The following is a 17,950-nucleotide window of genomic DNA, read 5'->3' as shown; positions in this document are numbered from 1 at the left end:
TTCAAAGGAGAAAATCAAAACCCAGAGAGAAGCCACACAGCTAGCAAGTGAGGGGGCTGGGATCTGAGTCCCAGCAACCGGTTCCTGAATTCTTGGGTATGTCTTTTGCATTTACCGACAAATAATTAAACAAACTAAATGGACACCTGGAAACAATAGCAACATCTTACTGGAAAAGAGTTAAAGGAAAAGGAATAAGGTGGTGATTTTATGTTTTTCTTAAAATTCATTACTGTCTTTTCTATTACTCTATGAATGTCTTTTTCCAAATGACAAGATAATACTAGATAATTATTTGAGCTACAACATTCTGATTTTAGAAACTAAAAACTGGCTGTCCTAGTTGAATGACCCAAATTGGAAACACATTTTCTGGAAATATTTATACAGTTCCTATCTATTGGCCCCCCAATTTCAGAGGGAGCTAGTAAAGAGCATGATGTCTGCTTTGATTCCCCTTGACCAAATGAGACATAATGTAATCATTCGTAAGAAGTATGACATGGGTGGCCAAGAGTGCTGTGAAGTAATGGCTTCTCTTTAGGAATGATGACAGAAACATCCCTATTATTGCACTCTGACCTAGAGCCCTACATTCCAGGGAAGGTCAGAGATTAGAGGGGGAACCATCACAAGCCCAAATCAGGTATCGAGTTTGTTTGAGCTCCTTCTGCTTACCTATTGGCTGCCTAGGGGAAGTGAGAACCCAAGAGGCAGGTGATACCCAGAGAAGGCGCAAGTCTTTGAAAGAACAGGAGCACCTGGCAGCCAGCCAGACTCTATCTCTCTAAGTCACTCTGGCCAAGTTACTTCATTTCTCTCATTGTCATTGCCTTGAACTTCTGAACTGCCATTGGAAGCTTTATCTACCTAAGGCAAAAGCATAACTAGCCCTCTGAACCTAACTAGTTGAATACTAAAACAAACAAACAAAAATAATGATCAATATTCTCTAAGGGATTCTAGTGGTACCCAGAGTCTAAATAACATACTATTCAAAACGTACAAGTTGCAACTTAAAGTTACTTAACAAAGAAAAAAGATCAGGTTAGTTCTCAAGTTCTTTTTTAGCATTCTGATTATAAAATAAATAAATAAAATAGTAGAAATATAAGCTAGTATTTGATGACCAGAGGTGGGCTTTTTTATAGCAAACCCAAATTGTTAAATTTAGGCTTAATATAAATGTCTAAAATAACTAGTATTTACTGAGCATCACTCTGTGCAGCTCCCACTTGAAGAGGACAATATGTATTGTCTCATGTATATTAATCCCTCCTGCAAGGTAGGGACTAGTCCCATCCGCATTAAACAGAGGTCATGAAGCTTAGAGGTTAAATGACTTTCCCACGCTGGTGGAGCTGTGAGGCTAATGTCATTGCTCCTACACCAAACAAGTCAGGGATGGCATGATGCATCTCCCTTTGTACATGAAGAGAAAAATGAGCTGATATTTCTTTCTGCAAGTATTTCCTTTGGCTGTATAACTGGATTAAGGTTTAGAACTAATACAGAGTGGCTGCTCCGTGTTCCAAGCACTATTGTGCACTTTACATGTATTTAAACAACCTTTTGACTCAGATGGGTACATAATCCTTATTTGTCTTAGTTTGGGTTTTCCCAGAGGCTAACCCTGAGATAAGGATTTGAGTGTGTGTGTTTCATTTGGGAGGTGAGCCCAGGAAGCAATGGCAGCAGATGGGGTAAGTGAGACAGGAAGAAGGCCGCCAATATCATGTGTTTTATTAACCCAGTTACAACCGCCCATTTGGAGTGTAACCCTACTGGGAAGTATAAGACGCAGTGCAGAAAATGCCTCAGGGTTGTCCCACTAAACGGGAGGCAGCTGGGGTATTTATATAACTGTGCCCTTCAGTCCCTACTGGAAGGTTGCTTCTAGAAGCTGGGAGGGCATTGGTTTCCCAGACTTTCCCACCCACCCTAAGGAAGGGCACTGGTAGCTTTAGAGAGTATAGGGCAAAATGTTACAGGTGCTAGCAGCTGGACATCAAATTGCAAGTAAGTGTCAGTGGATGGGGCACAAAGAAGCCCACTAGATACCATTGAAGAAACAAGCACACAAAGCTCATCAACAGAGTGGGAGCTTCAAACTCAGTGATTCAGCCTGAGCTGTGAACCATGTTTTCCTGCCTTTTGGTGGAGAAATTTATTCAAGTCACCTCAGCAGAGCTGGTAGCTGACAAAAGTGGAAGGCAACATCCTGTAAAGCCTGCTACATCCAGCACTACAGCATTTTGCTAATAATCCTCTGTACAAACTATTCATAAAAAGCAGGCCACCTGGTGTCCCAGTGGTCCAGAGGTCAGTATTTTCAGTTTATGGCCTTGTGGGAAGATGTCCTTTCCAAGCCTCAACTTCCTGGCCTATAAAATGGTTCCTTTCACAGCTTTCCTATGGGATTGTGGATGAGATCTCATACAATGAGCACCTTATACACATCTAACACCTAGAAAGCAGGAAGACCACTAGGCACCCGTGTTCCTTTTGAACGTGGAATGGAAGCCCTTGAAAAGGGACACCAGGTTTAATGATTCAGGCCAGCGCTGTCTTTTCAGAGTTAATTGTGGTTTACTAGGTTTGAAATGGGAACTGAAAGAGCTTTGATAAATTAATTGAAAAGTCATCTGGTTTCCTGTACATCTTTCTTTCTCTCATGTCTTTGTTATTCATGGGGACAAAGACAGATGATCTGAAGTCTGGTCTTCTGGCTTTTCCATCTCAAAAGACCTAGTGTTTTCTCATAGCCTCATTGTGTCTCCATCTGATACCCTCAGAACCACAGATGAGCAAACCTCTTGGGCAGTTGTGTATTGAGAGTGGGGAGGGGGCATTTAATTTTATAGAGCAGAAGCCTCGCAGACATGACCTTGCGCAGGTGATCCCGGGCATGATAAGTCATGAGGACAGCAGGTGCCTCAGATCTCCAGTAGTGTGACTTCACCCCTGCAGTCCCTCTCCCACCTTATAAAAGCATACCTGAGCCATTTTTGGCAACATAGATGGAGCTAGAAGGGATTATGCTAAGTGAAATAAATCAAAAGGAAAAAGATAAATATCAGATGGTTTAATTTGTATGTAGACTATAGAGAAACCAAACAAAGGGTCAGGTGAAAGACAAAACTCACAAGATGACCATTGAGCTGAGGCATCCAGCAGGGAAGAGGGAAGAAGGATCAAAACAGGGGAGAGAAGAGCACAAGGGACTGTGGTGATGGTTCACGGGTGCTGTGGGGGTGGGAAAACTATGGGGATTACACCTGAGGGGAGAAATCAAATACTGTCCAAAGGTCAACAATGATGTAAGGCAATAAATATTTAAAAGGGGGAATCCAAAAGGTAGCTGCCATGGGAAGCAGGAAAAGGCCACCAGACAATAGGTTTCACTTACTTGCATCCTGGCTAGACCTTATTAAGCTTTTGTTTCCTCATCTATGAAAATGGGCCCTCCCAAGGCATTAAGTAAATTAAAGGGACTGACACATAAAAGCGTTCCAGAAACCATAAGAGCCCCACACAGGGGTAGGGAGGATTATGGGCACCTCCACTCTGTTCCATTAAAAACATAGTATGTGGTACATATACACTATGGAATATTACTCAGCATTCAAAAAAGATAAACACATGTAATTTGCAGCAACATGGATGGCCCTGGAAGGGATAATGCTCAGCGAAATAAGCCAGAAAGAAAAAGAAAAATACCAGATGGTCTCACTCATACAATCTAGAAAACTTAAATAAGAGACCAGGAAAATGAATATAAGAAAGTGAAAATCAAAATCAACAAAAAACTATGAACCAGAGACACTCTATGGGGGGGGGGGGAGGGATTGGCGTCAAAATAAGGGGGTTGCAATTATATGGGAAATATAAAAATAAAATTTATTTAAAAAAAATAAAAACACCAAAATGAAAAAAAAAAAACCATAGTATGTTTTAATACACATTCCTTGACTTGATAGAGGATGTGGGTGAAGACTTCTGGTTCTAAAAGAAGCACATGGGCCTGGACAATAAGCAAGAATCTCCACAGTGGACAATGTGTCTGAAGTGAGTAAGTTGGGGTCCCTGCTGAGAGATGGGGAGAGAGGCAAGACTGTGGGTATAATCTGAATGATGAGGGCTGGCCTATGCAGGGTCCCCCTCACTGAGACAGCCCACCAGAAGTGTCCTTTGGGAGAGAGCAGAGTAGTGGAAATCAGACTAGAGATTCTGATACTTCCATTTCAATCAACAGAGCAGTTCAAGGGTCTCTTGGGTCAGGGTCATGCTTTGGATTTCTACATGAATGCCTCTTTTATTACCTGGTGGAGTTTCCTTCCTGGGAGGTGCTTATTGCTCTCATGACAGGAGGGATCTCAGAGATACAGTCAGGAAACACCCTAGTCCATATATCTTCACAGGACTTACTTTGTGATGCTTTCCCCAGTGTTCATGTGTTAAGGGTGCTCAGAATTATTGAGCTAACAGTCCCCTTGTGGAGAGTATAGTGGAGGCATGGAGCTCTGGGCAAAGCCTTAGCTCCAGGTGAGCTAACTTAACATTGAGGCCCTAGAGTAAAAATTATACAAAGGATGCCCCATGGGGGGAAAAATGCTTCCTGTTGAATCTTCTATTTAAGCAAATTTTCAAAAATAATATAGTCACTCATTTTATATGCTACAGGTATTGATCTTTCTCCTTCTTCCTTACCATTGTCAATTGCACAAGGAATTTCACTCCTTCCCAGTGTTATAGCCACCTATCACTAGGCTAGATTAGAAGGTTTTAATCCCAACTGGGCACAAACTCATGTTTCTAGACACATCTCTCAGAATGGTTCCATATCTAAATAAAAAGCCACAGATAATAACTCTAAGCCCTAAACCTAACTCTGAATTAAAAATAAAAAACAAGTCACACTAGATATTGAAAGTTAAGTTAGATTTAAGTACTCACTTAAAAAAAAAATCTGAAACAAAGTAGTTATAATTGCTTAGGTCTTAGGAAATCACTGAAAACCCTCATTCTTATTCATGCTATGGTCTCTGGTATCTAACCACATTTCAGTATCATTTGTCTATTTAAAAAAAACCATACATATGCAAATTGACATTCTCTCTGAAATATGTGGGAACCGAGTTTAGGAATGCCTTTTTAAGATACTTTTCAGAGAAAATACATACTTTAGTATAGATAAATTAAAGAAAACAAAACAACGTGGTCTTGTTTTTTTACTATTGACTTTTTAAAGCAGCTTTTAAAAAGTTGGCTTTTTTTGTATTGTTGATAGTCTGTGGTGAACAGCTTGAATGAAGCAGAAAATTTGGAGTTACTAGCATTTTTGGAGTTGGAGAAACTTTGTTTCTCTTGAAAATAGAGGGATTTCCCAAGACTAATAGCAAATCAGAAATAAAAAATTCTTTTCCTTGAATAAATTCAAAGCACTAGCCACAAAAGCGCAATAAATTCTGCAAATTTGAAATTTCATTACCAGAATTCTTGGACTAATTTTTCCTATTGATTAAAAAAGACTGAAGCAAGAGTAGTAAGATCTGCAAACCTACTAATGAGGAACATATGTTGGAATAATGAGTAATGACACACCCTGTCTAATAAAGCACTTTTTTTGTCCTCCATGTGCCACTTTGGCATGGAGGATGGGGAGAGAGAGTGGATGGATAGCTATCCAGAAATGCAACACGATATGTGGCCGTGGGATAAATAGAGCTGGCTCACATGGGAAATCATGGTGTCTTACCCTCACTGGTTTCATTATTCAATAGGAGAGTCAAACTGTAGTAGGTCTACCAATACTTATTGAAGAACCTCTAAATGGCAGGGCTTTTGGATAAATGTGCTTTAAAGAGTAGTTTAAATAGAATGTAAATTCTCCATAACAAGATACAACTATATAGAAGGACAATTTATCATTTTTGAGATGACTCGGCATCATTCTATACTTGCCTAAAACATATTGACCTAAAGGGTTGTGACAACAGCAATGGATCAAGGGGTCAATGGGTGAGAACTATTTGTTTTTCTTTCATTGGCTTTTCTCTATGCAACTGAAGAACCACTCTCTGAAGAAGACAGATTAGCACTATTTCTGTATACAAGGGAATATACATGCATTCAATGGTTACTTTTCACATGTGAATGCTTTTTTAAAAATTTATTTTATTGGGCCTCCCCAGTGGCACAGCGGTTGAGCGCTGGGTTGCGAAGCTGCCCGCAGCTTCTGTAGCGCTGCTTCGATCCCTGGCCACCAGGTAAGGGTCCCACATGGTGTGCAGACCTCTCCTGCCGCCCACTGCTCCCCTCAGCAGTGTACTTTGTCAGTCTGCCTGTTCTGCTTCCTGCTCTGTCTCTGGTGAATTCTCCCACCCTCCCGTGCTTCTGACTGTACCCAGTGCTTGTATAAATAAATCTTTTAAAAAATTTATTTTATTTATACAAGCACTGGGTACAGTCAGAAGTGCAGGAGGGTGAGAGAATTCACCAGAGCCAGAGCAGGGAGCAGAACAGGCAGACTGACAAAGAAGTACACTGCTGAAGGGAGCAGCGGGCGCGGCAGGAGAGGTCTGTGTGCCATGTGGGACTCTCGCTGGCAACGGGGATCGAACCAGTACTGCAGAAGCTGTGGGCAGCTTTGCAGCCCAGCACTCAACCGCTGCACCAGCGGGGAGGCCCCTCACATGTGAATGTTGACTCTAACTCTACATCAGTTAAAACCAATGAAATGCATCCCCCAACTTTCTTGATTTCATAATAGATGTTCTGCAAATCTAGGCTTTAGATTTCAATATTTTTCTCCTGATTCAGAGCAATCTCCCTCAGAAGTTGTGAGAAAGGAAGGCAGGACTAGATTATTCTGAAGCAGAGAACTCCAAGTGGCATTATTTAAAAAGCCTTACAAGCATACATACATCCAATTTGTTTGGAACAAATTTGAGGGTTGGGATTCTGAGGACATTATTCAAAATGAATCCTCCCAGGGAGTGAGATGTGGTGGGAATAAATGAGGTGGGGGGAGAGGGAGAGAGGGAGAGAGAGACAGAGATCTGGGTTTGGACTGGGAGCTAAGGGGCTGAACTAAGTTGTTGGATGATATAACACAGAAGGCAGATGGGGTAAGGAGAAACATGTGGAGAAGAAAGGTGTTTGCTTACACTCTTTGGACATGCACCAGGGACTTGGGGGGACATGGAGGAGACACATGGAGGAGAGACACGTAGAGACACTTGAAAGAGACATATAGATAAGAGACATATGAGGAGGCTTATAGCAGCCATTTTATTGATTTGTACTTTGATTTTGCTCCTTTCATTCCAGAATTGCCTGGCCCCTCTCACTCCTTTCCAATGGTTCCACACCAGAAAGTTGTGGCAACAGATCTCAGTGGCCCCACTTTGGGCTAACCCTGTTTGTTGGGACATTTACCAACAAGAGATGGGTACCTTTGGGTATTTTTTTTTGGAAACGATTATCCTTTATCCTCTTCTTTTTTTTTAAAGATTTATTTATTTATGCATAGAACTGGGGTACAGCACAGAGGTGTGGGGGGTGAGAGGATTCACCAGAGACAGAGTGGAGAGCAGAACAGGCAGACTGACTGAAATATACTGCTGAGGGGAACAGCGGGCGAGTTAGGAGGGGTCTGCTGCACCATGTGGGTAGCTACCTGGCCAGGATTGAACTCTTGCTGCAGTGACTGCGGATAGCTTCATAGGTTGTGTCTTAACCCCTTGCGCCACCAGAGAGGCCCCTATCCTATTTCCTCTTCCCTAAGCATACTAATCCTATTAAACCTCTCTCACACTAATGCTTTGTCTTTGTATGCACAGTTAGCAGGACCCCTTTAGAGTATGCATGTCTGGGATCCCAGGATGCCCCTCAACCTGCACACAGGAGGTTGATCCAAGCTCCTGTACTTGCAGCCACATAACCCACTGCAAGTTACTCTACGCACCTTAGCCTCCATTTTTGAATTGGCAAAACATGAGCAATGCTTACACAAAGGTACCGACCTAGAGTTGGTTACAAGGCCTAAAAAAATTACAGCATTATTAAGTCCTTAGTAAACTAGTGAGTCTTTCATTTGGAATATGCAAAACATAGATAACTAGACTAAATTAATTTTCTTGTCAGTCTTCATCTAGTAATTTGCACACTTAAGGAGATTATTATCTAATTTTTAGGGACACCTCTCTCCCTCCTATTAGGTTTGTGATGAATTTCTCAGGTTAACCTTTTCTCTGGTTCACCTTCCTCTTAACTACAAAAGCCCAGCACTTCACTATATATATATATATATATTTTTTTTTTTTAAGATTTATTTATTTATACAAGCACTAGGTTATAGGCCAGAGGCGCAGGAGGGTAAGAGAATTCACCAGAGACAGAACAGGGAGCAGAACAGGCAGAAGGACCGAAATAAACCGCTGAGAGGAGCAGCAGACGAGACAGGAGAGGTCTGCTGTGCCATGTGGGAATCTCCCTGGCCGGCCAGGAATCAAACTGACACTGCAGAGGCTGTGGACAGTTTCACAGCGCTGCACTCAGCCCGCTGCGCCACTGGGGAGGCCCTCACTATACTTTTAAAACTGGATGATGGTTTTACCAGGGAAGCAGCAGATATGATGAAGTGCCTGCTTTAATGCAAAAGTTAAAAAACAAAAAACAACTAAAAGTGTGGCAATGCTTACGAAGGCCACTCCCACACCTCTACAGAGAGCTTTAGTGTGAGCTGTCCAACCATTAGCCCACTATCCCAATTTCCCATGTTTCTGATGAGAAAATATGAACACAAACAGCTCAGAGAAATATTAGAAAAACAGAGACTTAGATTCCTACAGAAAAAAGTTCAACTGCTGCATTTGCTAGTTACTAATTGGTACGACGTTGGGGACCAGCGGTCCCACTTGGCAAAACCCTGCCTTTCTCCACTCCTCATGGGATGTCTGCTTCATGGGGTGAGGCCAGGACCCAGGGAGATCACCTGGGCAGGCTGCCTGGCTCAAATGAGCGGCTTCATAGATGTCAGCCTCCCTTCTTGCTAGGACCTTAGATTTTAAATTAAAAAGCTACAGTCTTCCTGTGTAGCAAAGAGTATGTTTTTGGAAAAAATGAGAGCAATTATCATATCTGAATTTCACTTCCAAAAAATTTGGCAGAATGGCCCCTGGGGTCCTGCACTTTGGTGCCACAACATCACAACACGAGCAGGAAAAGTGCCGGTCCTCGTCCTGTCTCTGCGGGCCGTCTAGTGCTGCCCACCACATAGCTCAGGCTTGACATCAGCGCCTGCCTCATTCTCCCCACCCTGGCAGGGAGAGCAAGTTTCTCTTGTAGATTTGGGGTTCTTGTTTATATCAAGTCCGAGCTGGTCTCAGCTGAGAGGGGGACTCTGGTGGGATGGGGAAAAAGGTGGCCAGTGCTACCATTTGGCATTTAGAAACATTTTAAAATTCTAATGCACATCCCAAGGGCACATTCCTTCCAAACCTTCTCTCCAGCAACACCCCTCTCTAACCACGCCCCATAAAACCAGGCTCAAACCACAAGAAAACAAACAAGGCTTTGATTCTTTTGTGAGAAAATCAAAGAGCTGCTGAAACTCATTTAAAGGAGAGAGAGAGAGAGAGAGAGAGAGAGAGAGAGAGAGAGAGAGACTACCCTCTACCACACACTGTTTACTACTTTTGCCAAACAGACCCAATCAGAAAGAAGAAATTTGGGCTGAGCTTTAAGAACTGCCTGAAATGTTTGGTAACTCCTTTGGCTCCTGCTGGCCAGCGAGTGAGGTCTCTGAAATTAGTCTTTTAGAGTCAACCTTCTGAAATTTAAAAAAAAAAAAATCCCTTCAACACTCTCGCCCTGGAAAAAAAAAGACTGCTTGCCAAATTCACATTTTCTTTGGCCACAGTAACTATTCACAACAATTCAGCCTTTAATGAGGTTATAGAGAAAGTATTTACCCTTCACTTTGGAGAAAACACCTTTCATGTGACCTCCAAGCTATAGTATTTATTTTAAAGGGCCACAAAATAAACTTGTTTTTTTTCTTTTGTTTTTTTTCTTTCTTCTCTCTCTCCCCCCCACCACCCGCCTCCTTTTTTTTTTTCTTCTTCCTCTTCAAACATTCAGCATCTTCCCAAATTATGTGGGATTAGCAGACTGCAGGGCAGTTTCTCTTATAGGAGAAGGGTGACAAGCCAGGGGACCCCAGGACTTCTGGATGCTGTTTCTATTTTACTTACTGAGTAGTCACTTGTTGCCCTGGTGTGTTCACTGAGGAAATGCATCCAGGGGCACACCAGTGACTTCTTCACACATCTGTGCACTGTATCTCAACAAAGGCTGACATCCCAAAGTGGAACAAAACCCTCACTGCCTGTCAAGACAGCCACCTTTCTATGTAAGCACACCCTGCAGAGATGCTTTCAGAAGACACCCAACAGACAGGGCACACACACACACACATGCACACACACACATGCACACACACAGAGTGCAAAATCAGGCAGACAAACAGACTCTCAAAAGGCAAACTTGATCCAGTTTCCAAAACTTCTAAGCCTGGAAGCTGTGGCAGCTGAGCCAGGTGTAAGGTATAGTCTGCTTTAAGAAGCTGTTTCCACTCAAATCAAGCAGGATAGTGGGATGCATTGCTGCTTTGAACTCTGGGGAAAACATCCAAAAATAACCAACACAGGGTGCATTGTCCGATGAGGTTACCATATTCATATATCTATATGTAAAAAGGCAAAAGGGACGCTTACCTATTTGATCCTCGGGGATCAGTGACTCGATGGGAGGGTCCAGCTCTGAACTCTGAGACAGATAGTTCTTCACCTGGGTCATGAACTGCCGGATGGTCTGCAGCATATCGGTGCTGGATACGTGGCACTCCTTGTTCTCCTGCAGGAAGCTCACATAGTCCTGCACCAGGCAGCCGAAGTAGGTGCACTTGTCCCGGGACAGCTCGGCGATCCTCCTGACCATGCGCTTCTCCGGGGTCATGAAGGAGCTGAACACCCCGCTCATCTTGCGGAGCTGGGACTTGACCAGCTTGGGCAGTACGAAGGAGCTGTTCCTCTTCTTCTTGGACTTGATGGGGGGGGCCATGGTCTCCTGGTCACTCTCGCCTTCGTAATCCTCCAGGCTGCTGTTGGTGTCCGCCTCGTAGCCAAACAGGGGCATGCTGCGGTCGAACTCCAGCGAGTCGGAGGAGGAAGTGGAAAGGCTCATGTCGCTCAGCCTCTGTCTGCCTCCATGCCACGGAAGAGGCCGTGATTCAGAGCCGGCAGGCTGGGCCCTTGTGCAATCCCCTGGGGCTTCCTGCGGCGGGGCTCCACCTGGGCTGCCAGCAGCGCCTGGCTCGGCTTCTGTCTCCTGCCCGGGGCTGGGGAGAGGCCGCCTGCTGGTCAAGGTCTTCGCGCTGCCTTCCGCTTCAAGAAAAGAAGCCTGCTTCTTCAGCCGGGGTGGAGGGATGGGGGTTGGTTTAGTTCCAAGCGGAGCTACGTTCCCATGTTTGTTATGGTTGACTGTTTCTGGCATGCTCGCCCGGGTTGCAGTCCTGGACAGCTGAGGGCTTGTGTGCAGACTATTAATAGCGGGTGGCGGGGGCCTGGGTGGGGGGGACCGAGGCCGCTCGGTGCCATTCGCGTTGGGAGTCCTTGTGCCGGGCCGTTTCAGGCCTCCACTGAGGTCTTGGCTGTGCACTTTCAAGAAAAGAGGATTAATAAAACACAGGGCTCCGTTGGTCTGGCTGCACTCCAGCTCCGAAGGCGTCCTGGTTTTTATAGAATGCACTCCATTTATAAGGCAGAGCTGACGCGAGGCAGGACAAACACCGTCTGAGGAGAGAGGCCTATGGGGAGGTGGAGGGTTTGGGGGTTTGTTGTCAGCTGGAGAGCTCCAAAAATCTGAAAGTCATTATCAGTGAACACAAGAATGTAAATACAGTACTCTCAGGCCATTCCTGCACAAATTAAAAAGTACACTGCATGACAACACATGTCTTTGGAGGGGGAGGTGCTACACTTGGGTGATGTTTTTCTTTCTTTCCTCCTTTTTTTTTGCTTTAACTGCATTCCCTTACTGGAAAGGGTAGAAATGCTGCCAGACCCAGCTGTGGGTTCACAGAAAGGCTCCAGGGATTTTCACCTTTAAAGCCCTTGAGAAATGGTTTGGCCAACACATAATATCAGCTCAGTCTTTTCACAGGTGAGAGAAAAAAAAGAACAAATCACTATAGTGCAAGTTAGGGAGGCCATGGGGGCTCCCCAGCTTGCTTCTCAAAAACGCAGTCCATCCTCAAAGCAACAGGACGCTTTTTAATCAACTTCTGCATGGGTGCCCGCCACAAGAGAGCTCCTAAGTTTCCCTTTAATGGGCAAAACTGGCAGCTGGGCTTAAGGGATGTTGCATAATTTACTTGGGGTTTTACACACTCAGCATTAAAACCCCAAATGGAGGGAAAATACACTCATGGGTCCCATCAGCAAAGCAAAAAAAAAAAAAAAAGACAGCAAACTTAGGCAAACGTTAAGTGCAAGTTCAACCATTTATCTTGGTGGTTTGTTGTCCATCTTTCCCATCCTATAATCTCCTTACCATGACCACACATATTTGACACTTTTTGGATCAGTGCACATTGCTTATTTCATCTGTACTTCCTGTATGTCCTTTTACAGAAGGGTCTCAGTTTTCCACGCAAATCAAGGGAGGCAGTAGTGGTGATAGATGTCTGTTGTCATTTCAATTTGGAACAGGCTATTTTCTCTCCAGCTCTGCCTTCTGTATTTGCTTAAAATGTGTTTCTTCCCAGGGACAAAGAATGGCAGGTCATGGGGGTTTGGGGAGAGGCTTACTCTGTGAGTCCTCGCCTTGCCTTGTATGTTTTGTACGAATCTCTACTTAGCAGGTATGGCTGCTATTGCTGCTTTTCTTCCCTTTGCTCTAGTCTGTGCTGTCCAACAGGACAACCAGTTGCTATTGAGTACTGAAAATCCAATTAGCGCATTGGAGAAACTCAATTTTAGATTTCATTTTAAGATGATCAGTTTAAATTTAAAAAATGACTCTCAATTTGGTTCCTGGAAAAGTTTTAAGCAGATTTGAAACCTGGTGCCTCTACTTTTTCAACAGATAATTTAATGAAATCTGAATGCAGATCATTTCTTTTTTTTTTTTTTCGTGAGAGGATTCACCAGAGACAGAGTGGGGAACAGAACAGGCAGACTGACGAAATACACTGCTGAGGGGAGCAGTGGGCATGACAGGAGAGGTCTGCTGTGCTAGGTGGGACCCCCCGCCGGCTGGCTGGGATGGAACCGGAGCTGCAGAGGCTGAGGACAGCTTCACAGTGCGGCGCTCAACCGCCTGCGCCACCAGGGGAGGCCCCAGATCATTTATTTCTGATGAGAGTTTAGTACCTAAACAGAGATGTAGTACAAGGATGAAATACATGATTTCAAACATCTCTTAGCATAAGAAAAGAATGTAAACTATTTAATTAATACTTAAATTCAGGAAGTATTTTAAACTCTCCCCATCGGTGTATAAAACTCAGATGCGAGATACAGTACAACTTTTCAGCAGGGACATTTAAATGGCCCTGATATTTTTAGCAGGGTTCTTTTCCCCAATTTTATACCCCCACTGCCCATGCAGCAGGTCTCAGACACATCTAGCAGTTCTTTTTAAGTAATCTAAGTTTTAGAAGGGGATTTGAATTGGTGCCATCTGGAAATGGCACCAATTCAAAACAAATTCTTTAGAATAAGAGAAAATTATGCCAAAAGAGAAACACAAGCAACTTTTATTTGGTGGGTCAGGTATCATAGTTTCTTAGGCTCCAGGAGTCCTGGTACTTGTACTTAAAGAATCCCAAACTTCCATTCACATAGTATAGCCTGGTTGTTAATCTCTCTAAAGTCTGAAGTCTTAAGATCTTGAGAGTTCCCCCTGCCAAACTAGGAAAATTCTTTGTGCCAAAGTTAAATCCACATAGATTCCTCAGGGCAATGAGACAAAGTGATACTGGCTGAGCTGTGTGCCCTGATCCATTGTCAACTATGTCCACTAAAATGGTAGTGAGTTTAGGGACACTGGCAGAGACAGAAGGGGGAGCAACGCCCAGCTAGGCAGAGCATGGATACAGGGCAGGGTAAGGGATGTGGCCCAGAACTCAAGGACTGGAATCAAGGAACTAGAGGGGAAGTGAGGCAGACGTTCCTCTAGATGCCTGTGCTGTCAAATTCCTCAAAGTACAGACATGCCATCAATGCTAGTGTGTTCCTCTAAAATAAAACCCACATACATGAGATGCATTATGCTGGACTTCTCTATCAGTCAAGCAGTGTCTTTCCCCAGAAAGATGCCTCAGAAAGGAATGACTTGAAACATTACAGACGTTTAGATTAAATTAGGACTTGGATGTTTTGGGCAGTCATTGATGGGAGAAGCCGGGGAGACGTGTGGGTTCCCAGGCAAACTCAGCCCCCTTTCTTTAAGAGATAGCTCAATGTTAGACTTGGAAAAAGATTCTTAGGAGGGGTACTTCAGGGAGCTCATGGACCTGAAGGTTGAGTTTTGCCAAGGAGATCGGATCATTTTTTAATGTATTATTAGCCAGCCTAACATCAATTATGCTCATGGATTAATTTCAAGAAAGACCCCAGGAAGGGGAGCCCACTTACTTAGTCCCAGCTGAGCAAGTTCTTCAAGTTGAGCCTCAGACTTGGCTGTTAAGATGGCATAAGGTAACTTCAAGGTAAATGGCAGAACATCCCTGATTTTGAGAAAAGAGAATATTTGTAATTATAGGTCTTGTTTCCATCCTTTGCTTTAATTTTCATCCTAGAGATGTTTTAACTTAAAGTATTTAAAATATCCTAAGTAGATACCACATCATATCCAACAGGAAATTAATCTTTACTGGTGATAGGACTCCAGGATTACTATTTTTTAAAAAGATTTATTTATTTATGCATACAAGAACTGGGGTATAGGCCAGAGGTTTGTGTGTGTGGGTGAGGCAGTGGTGAGAGGATTCACCAGAGACAGAGTGGGGAACAGAATGGGCAGGCTGACTGCTGAGGGGAGCAGCAGGTGATACAAGAGAGGTCTGCTGTGGCATGTGGGTTACCTCCCTGTCTGGGGATTGAACTCTTGCTTCAGTGGCTGTGGAAAGCTTCATAGTGTGTTTTAACCCCTTGGGCCACCAGGGAGTCCCCTCCAGGATTACTATTTCTGACTGCTTTTATCATACTGGGGACAGACTGAAAGATAAGCCCACATAGTTTTAGCATCTGCAGTGGGGACCAAATTTCCCTACTGGGTAGCTAAAAACATATCTAAAGTCAATACTGGAGTCACTGCTGGTAGACCTATTTTGGTAGGTTTACCACACATATAAAATTTTATGTACTGATTTGCTAAGTGATCTGAATGTTGGACTCCAACTCTCTGGCTGGGAATGTGTAATCCTACACCATGATTTATTATTCCATTGTCTTATGGCAGTTTCTCAATGAATATCTATTGGTTTTCTTGTAACATCTTCCAGCTAGAGTCCAAGAATTATCATTTGTGTGTTGGAGACAAAACTTCTTCCTGTGTTAAGATGGTGTGTCTCTTAATGTGCATATGAATTACCATCCTCCTCCAGCCCCATGCTGCTTACTCTCTGATTCAGGAATTCTGGATGGGGCTGGATACTAAGCTTCCAGGCAATGCCGCCGCCACTCCTGGAGTATGCTTTGAGTAGGATGGCAAGTGTAAAGGACCTCGAGCAATGACCTGGCCCCCAAGCAGCATGGTGTCATTTGTAGGAAGCAGGAGGGTGTCATTTGTAGGAACACACACACACACCAAAGCAGCACAGAGCAACAGACTCAATAGGATGGAGATGAGCTGGTACCAAGGCATAGAAATCACTATAAAGTGCAAGGACCACGACTTACTGCTTTCTCAGAAAGGGATAAGGCAGACTTAAACACTTGGCTAGTTTCATATAGAAGGGTTAATACCATGCTCTAAGTACTAGTGAATTCCCCACAGGGCTTAGAACTTGCCTAAGACAGACAGGGAGAATGTGTGCTTGGAATAAGTGAAAGAATTATCAATAATAGTGGTGACTTAAAGGAAAGGGAGTTATTTTCTCAGTGATGGGACTGATCTTTCAAAAACAGAATTATTCATTCATTCAACTTGTATTTTGTCAACGCAAGATTCCCTGAGTAGTAGCTTATAGTAAAATTAGGTAACATTCTAGATTGACTCAGATTAAATCTGGATGACTAGAGAATTTTGGAACCTTTGAAACTGTTGATTATGAATAACAAATTAGCAAGTTCAATAAAAAGAAAACAACATGAATAAAATGTGATGATGTCACAATGCTATGACATGGCTGCCCATATAAATCTTAGGACTCCTGCTAGGAGTCTGAGTCACCTCCTGCTTCCATAACCTTTCACCTACCCTCCAATAGTCACAAAAAACTCCTCTGTTTGCTGACTTGGATCTATTCTAGATGAAACAAGTGGAGCCACCACCTGTAGGGAAGGGCAGTGTTGGTAATTGCCACCGCCTGACCCCAGAGAGGCAGTGACCCCAATTATAATCTTACATGAAGATTAATGGATGGGAATCAGAACTTTATAAAGTCAAAGCATTATGCAAATATATTTGTATGATCATACCAACTTAATTAAAATCTACATTTTTACACAAGTTGGGGGGAAAGACACACACACACACACACACACACACACACACCCCACCCCCACCACCAAACCAACTATGTTTATTTTAAGCTTTACCGTGCCCGAAGCTGTACCTGGAGCCTAAACATCACACAGCTGGTTTGAGTTTTTCTTAATGACACATACGACAGGAAACCACACCTGTCTTGCCTTAATGGCTAGTTTTAGACTTTGATCTACTAGAAAATTAGAAGTTGTGCACGAGTCCTCTCTTGTTGTGTCAGCCAAGGATGCAATGCAGCATCTCCTCACACAAACACACACACTTCCTTCTCACCTACATTCTGTTAAAGAAAGGGGCTCTGATTCTAAACCCTGTGTAACGCAAAATTAAGCCGTCATCTTAGGAATCAATGTTCACCCAAGAGTTTCAGTACATTCACAGTCTAGATTTATTTTTCAAACTTGTGCTGTTATGTTTTTAAAAGGAAGGCAACTAATACTGAGATCTGCTATAGCACAGCACCAAGAACTTAAGTAGGGCCTACATAGGTTCCTCATTTCACAGATCAGAAGCATAAGACAACACAGATGGGGAGGTCACCCGTACCCACTTACAGAGCTAATGTGGGAGGAAAGGTGTAGGGTAAAGTATCAGGCTTTTCTGCCCTCCCGCCATTAGGACTGATGATTGATCCCTGCGGTCCTGAATGCATGCCTGATGGCGGGCACCTGGAATAGGATGTAGGCATAGATAGATGGGATTCACCTGGGCTGAGACTGGGCTTATAAGGGTGGCGTCACGAGGACGCCAACGGAACAGCGGAACGAAACAGCAAAAGAGCCCCGAACAAGAGAGCGAGGCCACGAGAGAACGCTGGAGAGCCCAGATAGAGTAAAGATTCGCTGGGGACTGGGAGGCCTGCCAGCCTCCTGGCCTTGTGGTACCCCTGCCTGCCGTGTACCTGGTAAATCCCAATAAAAGGCTGAAAAAGCAACTGAGGGCTCCAGGACGCCTCCTTTGCCCCATCTGCTCGGATCATAGAGAACTTACTGTGTTCTCCTGCCTCTACAAAGGGATAACAAGAACCAGGCATATTGGACACCAAAGTCTGTGGAATTGTCTAGTATAGTCGGACAGTATAGGATTTGGCATCAAGAAAGACCTAGGTTCAAATCCCATATATGCTTCTTATATGATTATGGACAAGCCTCATAGTCTCTTCAGCCAGTGA

The 17,950-nt window shown here is 43.7% G+C and overlaps 1 protein-coding gene across 2 annotated transcripts in view; it reads right to left on the bottom strand.

Moving 5' to 3' along the window:
- Positions 1-17,950, bottom strand: part of RIN2 (Ras and Rab interactor 2) — a gene marked incomplete at both ends in the record, with an annotated part of 107,323 nt that overhangs the window by 14,720 nt on the left and 74,653 nt on the right. For both annotated transcript variants that reach the window (XM_084247268.1, XM_084247269.1), the window contains 2 exons: positions 10,782-11,927; positions 14,706-14,797. In XM_084247268.1, the coding sequence (XP_084103394.1) occupies positions 10,782-11,927; positions 14,706-14,797 (1,238 nt within the window). The remainder of the gene's footprint in view (positions 1-10,781; positions 11,928-14,705; positions 14,798-17,950) is intronic.

This window comes from Talpa europaea (assembly GCF_964194135.1).
Source record: "Talpa europaea genome assembly, chromosome: 11".
NCBI classification, from domain to species: domain Eukaryota; kingdom Metazoa; phylum Chordata; class Mammalia; order Eulipotyphla; family Talpidae; genus Talpa; species Talpa europaea.
The sequence above is the reverse complement of the archived record's forward strand: the minus strand, read 5'-3'. Positions and strand labels throughout refer to the sequence as shown.